Source organism: Hylaeus anthracinus, unplaced genomic scaffold (genome assembly GCF_026225885.1).
Source record: "Hylaeus anthracinus isolate JK02 unplaced genomic scaffold, UHH_iyHylAnth1.0_haploid 12000, whole genome shotgun sequence".
NCBI classification, from domain to species: domain Eukaryota; kingdom Metazoa; phylum Arthropoda; class Insecta; order Hymenoptera; family Colletidae; genus Hylaeus; species Hylaeus anthracinus.
The window spans coordinates 557,647-567,324 of record NW_026534347.1 but is presented as its reverse complement, the minus strand read 5'-3'; the positions used below and the strand labels follow the sequence as shown (position 1 = coordinate 567,324).

The 9,678-nt window shown below is 44.5% G+C and overlaps 1 protein-coding gene across 17 annotated transcripts in view; it reads left to right on the top strand.

The window, feature by feature from the left end:
* The window catches only part of LOC128890487 (protein muscleblind), a 281,109-nt gene that overhangs the window by 251,548 nt on the left and 19,883 nt on the right, over positions 1-9,678 (top strand). For 7 of the 17 annotated variants that reach the window (XR_008460629.1, XR_008460633.1, XM_054149015.1 and 4 more), the window contains one exon: positions 7,273-7,437. The exons of 6 other annotated variants lie outside the window; for them this stretch is intronic. Coding sequence is in view for 9 of the 11 variants with exons in the window: in XM_054149015.1 (XP_054004990.1) it covers positions 7,273-7,437 (165 nt within the window). In the remaining 2 variants the exon portion in view is untranslated. Of the gene's footprint in view, positions 1-2,802; positions 4,635-7,272; positions 7,438-9,678 lie in introns of those variants that run through there. 4 more of the 17 variants (XM_054149020.1, XM_054149016.1, XM_054149026.1 and 1 more) reach the window with 3 other exon arrangements.

Genomic DNA, 9,678 nt, shown 5'->3' with positions numbered 1-9,678 from the left:
TCTCTCTCTCTCTCTCTCTCTCTCTCTCTCTCTCTCTCTCTCTCTCTCTCTCTCTCTCTCTCTCTCTTCTCTCTCTCTCTCTGCCTATCTCTACCAGTTTCAATCATTTTTAATTTCTAACTGTGTCTTTACTTTTCACAAACTGTCTTGTTCATCCCCCGCCAGAGTTGGGCAGTCGGTTGTTGTTGCCGTCACTCGTAATCGTTAAGCTAAAAGCTACGTTTGCAGTCGATAAATCGAGGTCTTGGGAAGCTAATCGTGTCCAACTGTAATCATGATTATCGATTAGACAGTAATCGTTATCGTGAATCACGCGTTGCCCAACGCTGGTCCCCGCCAGTTTCGCTCCTAGTGCGTTTTCTGTTCTGCTGAGATCGAAAAGATCGGTCCTGGGTTGGAAGGAACCGCGGTATCGGGTAATTTTTCTGTTGGCATAGCTCACCAACGACGACCGATACGTCCGATACGATCCAGGAGTGATCTTTCGAGCTATACCTTAACCCGTTTCCTCTGTCTCTCGACTCTTGGAATTTGAATCTCGAAGAGTGTACCAATACCAAGACTTCTATCCGTTCTTCCTCGCGCCCGGACAAAGGAATCCTTTTCATCCTAATATCCGATAATTCTTCCTCTTTCGTGCTCCCTCTCTCGAACCTGCGCCTCTCCCGCGATCCGCCTTTGAATCTTTGTCCTCAGGTTTCTGTTTCCCTTCTCCGTCGTTCCTCTGCTAGACGATGACCGCGCGACAAAAACCACGTTTCGTCATTAAAGGGACGTGCTTTCCGGATATACATATATCCAGCGAGCAGACGAAATGATAAAGTCGGGGAATCAAACCTCCGAAGGACGCCTTCGCGAAAGCGTCGTCAACTCACGATGCGTCTGGCGTGGAACACCAACGCTCTTTGTCGCGATTCGCGTCTATTTGTCGTTGCGGTTACGTCTACTTGTCTCGACCTAACGATGGGATCAATAACACACTCTTAACTCGTTAACTCTTTGCAACCGCGGTGGCTAAGGGACCACCTACTACACAGAGTTGACAACCTTTGAAATGAAAAAAAAAATTAACGATTCTTTTGTATGTTGAATATACTCGTACGTTTCCTTATCACGCGAGTTTATCAGAAACAACCAACGACATCGATGAGTCGAAAGACGACTGTCCGATCCAGACTCCCCCAAATCTATTCTTTGACTACTTTCTCACTTACTCTCTTTTCACACCTTTCTATTTCTCTCTCGTTCCATGTGGCGTGTGCTTCATGTGCGGATGTTTCGTACGTTATTTTTTCTTTTTTTTTTTTTTTTCATTTTCGCTGAAAATTGGGTATTAGCCGACGCTCTGTCTGTTTGATCGCTGAGCTTGGCGAAAAGGTGCGGTGGTGGTAAAAATCTGTAATTCCGTGCATACGTGTACGTCTCGTGGCTTCGTTTGGGCAAGTTCCGTGTATACGGGAAGAACGAAATGCATGGAAAGTAAAGTTGAAATGCAAGAATTTATTTTTATGGAGAATGGCGACAAATGGTCGGTTTTGAAACTCGTTGGAAATATAGACTTACCGTGGGGCACGTGTCTACCGAAAGTACAGATGCATGTTTTACAGCAATTCCGCGTTTCCAACGAGTTCGGAAATCGAATCAACGCGAATGGTTCGCTTAATTTCTTCCACCGTACTCTTCGCTGGACAGTAAAAAAAGTAAGTTCGTCCAAGCGAATGGAAAGTTCTCGAGAATAAGCCAAAGTAAGGCCGTTCGCGACGAACAAAATACTCGAAGTGCACGCATATCATCCCTGACCGCATATCGTGTCCATTTCTCGTGTTCCTCTCCCTTCGATCACACCTTCTACTACATATCTTCGTACCGTCTTCCTCTCTTTCGTCTGTCTTATTCTCTATCTTCGTACTTTCACGTGTACTGTCACCATCTTTCAGTTTCCTGGGTTTTGCGTGAAAAGGAGCTTTCGTTGCTGCGCTGCTTTTCGCCAATCTACGTCGAGTACACTCTATACGTCGGGCTTCCCTCCCCTTCGAATGCAGTAGTCCCTCATACGTACTCTCTATAATACGCTATTACACACGTATCGAACTCCCTGTATACATATGTACAGCGATCCATAGATACATATATATACATTTATGTATGTATGTATGTATGTATGTATGTATGTCGATATATATTATGTATTCATGTATGTATAGCACTGTCGCACGTGAGACAGGTTACCGAACCACAAGTAAAATTGGCCAATAGTTGCGCAGTGCTCGAATTACGCGATAGCCGTAATCGTGTGTGCCGTCGAATGCGAATTATCTCGTCTGCGGAACTAGCATCCAGAGCACCATAAAGAGCCATTGTCATCGGATGCGACGACAAGCTTAATTAAACGTCAATTGTACGTAATTCGTTAGAGTCGAAATGGCTGTTAATGGCCGCATGAGAAAAACGAGACGTCAAACTCGACACGGTTATCGCTGGTTTTGTACATTTATATTAGTTTTCACGTTGTAATCCTCCTACGTTCCAATTTTAAATTCTCTTGTTTTTCTTGTGTTTTGTTACTCCGATCAGAGCCTCACGGTACAACGTCCAATCCGTTTCCCGTTTTACTTTTTGTTATTATCCCCTACCGATATCGTACATGGTCCCTCTCTCATGTTTGTCGCTTTTGTGTTCGTCCGTTTTTACATTCTCCTGTATGATGTTCAGCCGTTTTTGTAGCGTGTAGTGAGTAGTACACGAGGCAGAATTCTTGTTAACATCACCAAAACACCACTGTTCTTATTTCTCTCTTTCTAGCAGCCTATCGCAGCTATCCAGGTGCAAAGAACTAGTTGCAATACACCAATCACCTGTTCGGTACCTAGGTCATAACGAGTACAAGATGTTTCCGCAGCTACGCGTCATCGCTCCATTTCCCGTTCGCGGACCCTCTGCGAATCGACCGAATTTCCAAACAACCGACTGACAGGTCGAATAACTTGTAAATATTCAGGGTAGTTTTCGTTCGAACGTTCGAGCCGGGAACTCGAAATGGAGCGTGATCACGGTCTTGTAAATAATAAGTAGTTAAAGTGACATGTATTTTACGAATGACACGTACACCACTCTGCTGACAAGCTGTGCTGCACGAACCCCGGCTATCAACCCCCGCTGCTGTTTTGCTGCCCCACACAAAAAAAAAAAACGCTACACTGAGAGTTGTCGAACCTAGAAAAGGAGAATCACAGACGCATACGTACGTCCGAGAGTCAGATCAGACGGGTTTGTTGGGAGGTGTGGGCCAGGGACGAAAGAACTGTGTTCCGAAATTTCTCTTCGTTCACGTTACACGCGTCCACGCATCCACGTCGCGTTGTCGGACGGGAACGATCGTCAGCGAAACGTTGTTCGAGCGATCGACGCGTCAAACGACGTCGAAATAGCCAGGGGATCTCGCGATCGTCCCTCGATCGTCATTCGTACCTCTCGCGAGAAAAGGACTGTCACTCTCCAATTTTAACGCGCTATCGCAGGATGCCAAAGCACAGACTTCTATTAGAATACGTAGATCGTTAGATGTAGATACTCGATGCTTGGGATTCCACGAGTCAAAGTACGACGAAAATCCTGAATACCAAAATTTAGGTTGCAAATTATGTGGCATTCCAACGGAAATCTGTGTTGTATCGTTCTGCGAAAGTACGTGAAAATCGAACGGGGGCCGGTTATGAGTTGTTTCCTCGTAAAATTTCTACTAGTGGCGCCTTCCGTCGTCGTTCCCTAGATCCGAAGAATAACTCGAGGTTATGACACAATCGACGTTTCGAGGGACGGTCGACGAGCTATCGCGTTCCTGTGTTGCTCGACCACGCAAATTACTTCGAAAGACCAGCCACGAGAATCGTTTGGGAGAGAGCACGCAAGCCGAAGGCAACCGATGGAAAATAGTGTGCGTTCCTCGAACCACGGGGGACAAAGATATTCCAATTCCGACGCTCTGCTTCGACTCGTGAACTACGTCTTCGAGGGGGGACACAATTGTCCACTGTCCGGGGGATAGAGAACCAATAAAAATCTTAAAAAAAAAAAAAAAAAAAAAAGTAACAAAAAATGCTAGTAGAAATAAAAGGAAACAAAAACAATAAGAGAAAGAAAAAGAGAAACGAGAGAACGCGAGAAAGAAATTTTCAGCAACGTCGCGTAGAAGACCTGCAGCCACACCCGGACACAATGGAAGAAAAGTCTCACATGGATGATTGCGGCAGACCAGCTTGTTGGCAGGGAAGTCTCATTCTCTAAAAGTGGTTTTCAATTTCCCAAGGGTGCATGGCGCGTACAGACGGTGGTAACGTTCGTTCGAATTTGCCGCGAGGTCTTAGACTAGTTCCCGTCATTTTTTCAGGGAAAGTACGCATTCGTCTTATCGCTAGCGTTAAATACAAGATATAAAATAGAAGAGCCCTTTAGAAAAATATAACTTTTGGCATCGTACATGCATCGTTATCTAATTGATCGTTTGACCATTCTCGCGAAAAAGAACCACGTTTGTCACTAATCGCTGCGGTATGTGATTTTCGTCTGTACGAAATCTTTGACGAAATTTCTGATAAAAATTTACCCGTATAAAGGGAAGAAAAAAGAAAAAACAATCGCGACCAGAGTATCGAATTTATCAAATTAACCGATTTAATCACGCGCTGCACCCTTTGATCTACCCCGAGCGCGTTCGTTCGCTCTCTCGTGACGTTCCATTAGATCGATTAACCTCGACCTCGCCGGCCCGGTATCGAGAACACCCGTCATCGACGATCGCGCCTGTCTAATCGAATTAATGCAACAAAATGCACTCTTCGGAATTGCTACGCCATAACTGAATGTTTGTCAAATGTACGACACGAACTCTCCCCTATTACTACCTACAGAAATAGTACGGATCGGTCGCGAGACTATGTAAACGCATGGACCGACCGATTAGACTCTGTCCACTGTCGATTCGTACAAAACAAAAAATACACGATTGCACGCACATCTACACGCACGCACATGCATCGTACACGTACACGTTCGACACTCGGTACGTACGCTCGGTGTAAATCAACGGCCGATGGAGGACCGCAGACGACGCCCAACCTCGACACCGAAAACCACCAGGAAATGGATCCTCACGGGGGACGATCGAAAATAATGTATCAATTAAATTACTATTTTCTCGTGAATTTTTCAGGAATTAACGCGATATCGAATGAGCCGGCGCTTTCACCTGTGAGTCCGTTTTTCTCTCTCGCTCGATCGAATCCTATTCGTTGGGTTCGCGTCCGCCTTTTACCGTGTACTCGAGAGGAACCAGAAGCGAGGGAGAAAAATGGTACCGGTACTGTAGAAACGAAAGATATCCCCAACCAAACTAATAAATTTCGACGGATAGCCCCGATTATTGCAGGTGTTGCAGTCAGAAACGCCAGCCGATATCCCGATGGACGACGAAATGGAATTCTCAGTTTTTCTTTCGTCCGATTCTCGCCGCTCCTTTGCTACTTTTTCATTTTTGTTTCCCGTACACCGGACGCTTTATTTTCAATTACCAGGAGACGGCTTTCTCTACCGTTAGAGACGTCACGTCAGGCCACGTGGACTTGATACCCTGTCACGATACCGGTACCATTAATTTGCAGATCGTTGCCGCCGACCTCAGGACTCGCCTATCGCTCCTGTTATCGATTATCTTTATTACCACTGTCACCATTCTTACCATTTTTGCCATTATTGTTTCTGCTATTATTATTACTCTTACTATTCTTGTCACGGTTGCCATTACTCTTGATAAATTATCAAAATGTTTCTTTTAGGGTTCGGTCGTTGCGCTTCGGTCGACAACATTACCCTTTCAGGAGTTTCTTTTAAATATTCTAGGCCGCGTCGTTGCGTTTCAGCTCGGATAAACACAGTTTATTAGTTTGGACACGTTCGTTTTCTTTTCTTTTCTTTTCTTTTCTTTTCTCTACTCCGCTAAGCGTGCGACGACGGTCGCAACAGTGTTGACGCGTTCGGAAGGCACAGAGTTTTTAGTTTCCAGTTTCAACGAGTCGAGCCGCGTTTGTCTCTTGCGGTTTTGTTGTCAGCCGCGTTTCGACGAATAAAAGACCCGGTTGGCGGACAGAACGCGACTCTCCGGTTCTCTTCACGATGAAAAATGAGATCGCCGGGAACGGATCGGTCGGCCGATCGAATCGCAAGATAGATACGAGCAATTACGTCAGTCTGATATACCGTTGGACTCGTGAGAGCAACTCGAGAAGCGCGTTGCGTCCCATACGCGCGCATATTAATCTACGGTGTCGTTTTACGCCGCGAAACGTTCACGAGCCCATGAATTCTGCACACGTGTACGAACGAAACGGCTCGAACGTGGCCTCCGCGTCTATACGTTATGGTCAAAGCGTGCGCTTAGCCTATGTATACATTCGCTAGTGGCTTTGGTCTTTGGTGAGGTTAGCATTGGGTTCTCGCTATAATCCCTAGTAAAATGTATACATTCGCTAGTCGATGTTGCATTCGTTGCTGTTCACTCCTTGACTGTAACGTATTTGTACATATATATTTGTGTGTGTATACATACGTACGTCTACGCGTGTGTATGTATCCGTGTATATTTGTCATATGTGAACATTGACTGTATTATGACTTTTCTTCTACGTAAATTATCGCGACTGTCGTTTCTTGCCTTTAGCCTCAACTGGTCTGTTTTTCTTTTTTTGATTTTTATCTTGCCCTCTTCCGCCTGACGATGCTTCTTCACGCTTGCTGACAAAAACCTTCGTGCGCTTCGCTACCTGCCAATTAACGCCTGCGAAAATTATGCCGACCAAATACACGTGCATCTGGAAAACGCAACTACGAAAATTCAACAACAACGCCAACAACGAATCGAACGAAATTGACTGACGTTACGCCGAATGCGATGTACATATATATATGTATATATAAAACGCATTTATGCACATACGATAACAACAACCAACGCCAACCGTGACATCGAATACAAATCCAACCGGCCGACTACGAAACGACGACGATCGTGATAATATGTACACATGGGATGTCTCGGGGATACTGAACGAATAATCTGGCGTTCGGTGATGTATCGATGCACGACTACGAAACAACGATACAAAACAAAAATAATACACGTACGAAACCGGGGGAAAAAATCATGGATTACCTGGGAAATTTGGACGATCGATCGAACATACGGTTGGAACGATAAATAAATGAAAATAAAACTAAAAGCAGACGGCGACGATGCCGACGAACGTGGCGGGAATGGGCGCGTTGGCTGGCGGAGTATCAGGAGTGCCAGCAACTGCGGTTCCCGGAGGACTTCAGAGCGCCAGTATGGCGAGCATCGAACTCGGCAAGAAGCGGATGCGCGACTCCAATGATGATCTGCTAATGGTACCACGGCTTATGCATGGAGTACACTTTCCTTTTTCGTAGCTGGATCCCGCGAAAATGGCCCCCGTCTTTTCGGTTCGTTCGAGCGCGTTCGCCATACTTTTTATCCGGTATTTTATTTCGTAACTCGTCCTTCGATCACTTTCGGCGACGATTGGATGCTTCGACATCACACGAAGTGAGTAACCATCAACTACCACTAGTCCGAGTTCTTTAGTTCCTTTTATTAGTTGTAGCTTTGTCGTCGATGCAAAATGAAAACAGAGCTGGAACACAGCCGATACGTTGTTGGAATTCCGATCACGCGACAATTCATTGCTAGCATTCGTTTCATCGTCAACTTTACCAGACGATAGATCCGAGTATTTGCATCGAAAATAAACAATTAGAATTCTATCGTGGATTTCGCTAACACGATTTACAAAGTGGTATCGATGATACGTTTTATAAATTTTTTTACCAGAAGATAATTCAGTTCATGACTTTTATCTCTGTGTAAGACTTTCAGATCCCGGCCGCAATGCTACGTAGAAACGACAGCAGCATTGTTCGAAGGTTTAGGGATGGAAATTGAAGAAAAGAAAATCGAGAAGTTTTGGGGCCATTTTCCGGAAGTTCCTCGTAGTCGTATCTTTAAGTTACGAATATAGTCATTGCGATTGTGAATACACTGCCGAGCGCGCTTAGAGCTCTAGCTCCTGTCTCTCATTTTTATTTCTAACAAGAGCCCGGCTGTGTCCCGTCTAGCCTCGGGAGAACTGTACGGAAATTCTCGAGGAATATTCGCTTCGCGGGATTCGAGCAGATATTTTTTTCATTTTTCTGTATCTTGAGCGGCAATCTTTTCTTTTTTTTTTCTTTTTTGTTACTTTTAATTCTACACCTATTACTCGCGGCGATCGCGTACGACACACGTATGTTATTGGCTTCTTTTTGAAACTGCTCACGAAATGAAATTCGAGAATCTGTCTCTTTTTCTCTGTTTTTTTTTTCTCTTTTTTTTCTCTTAATGTTTACTTTCCTTATTGATTTCGCTTCGTACTGTCGTTCGTTGCAATGTTGTTCGTACCAGAGCTTACGCCTCGTAATGTATTTATAGATCGCTTACCATTTATTTCTCGATCATCAGCCACGAATTATTCCATCCGTGATAAAGAATTTTAAAAATTAATGAAAACAAACAGAAACGATAGAAAAAAAAGTCAAATTTCCGATTACCGAAACACTAACGAGCAAATTGGTTCATGGTTGCTGACAATTGTACACGATCGAATTAATGTAAATTTATCCCGTGGCGAATCCTTTGCCAACGCCCACGATGGGATTCACGATCGAGAAAGTCGATCGTGACCCGATCGACGGCGATGCTTACATCTCGAGTCACGCGTGCATTTCCATTCCAAGATTTCGAGATTAAAATTTCGTAAGATCGGTGGGAAAATGATGGGTTTGGTTTTAAAAATATACGTTGTTTAGTCGGACATTGAAGAAACCCCATAAGAACAGTCGTGTACCTTAACAGAGGTTGGTCCTTTTCGGAACGATGCCAAGACCATTCGTTGGTTGGTTCAGTGTCTAATTAAATTACGTGTATTTTCAGCCATTTGATAATGCATTCGAGTTAAAACGAAAACGTGTATTTTAATTAAAATTCCCAAGTCTTACGAAATTCTAGAATGGACGATCGATGCGCGCGTGGTTCGCAGCGAACCCCGCGACGAAATTCTTGACTCTAATATCCGTAACGTCGCGTCGGGTCCGCCTCACGCGAGTAAAACAGAAGAAAAGAATAAACTGAAAAAAATGAAAAGAACGGAATACAGAGAGGCGATCCTGTACCGGAACATCGGTACTGCGTTTACGGAGCATTAGATCTGTGTAAATTCCGAGCTTGCGCCGATGATGCATGTTGTGCTTAAGCGACTACCGAGGTGATGGTGTAAAATGTCATCCCCTCGACGCTCTGGACGATGACCCAAAAGTTTTGTCTTTTTTCTATAGAGCCAGCAACAACGAATACCGCGTTTATTTTTCCCCCTCGAGTCACTTTTTCGAAATCCTTTGATTTTTCTCTTTTGTTTGTTTCCCCCATTTTTCCCCCATTTTCTGTTGGTTCATTTGCGAGACGAGATCTCTATCTTGATTTCAGAGTCACGTCGAAACTGCTAAGAGCACCGTAGACCGCTTACATACACTCGCTACCTTCTCACTACTATTATTATACGCTCTTTCTGATTTCGT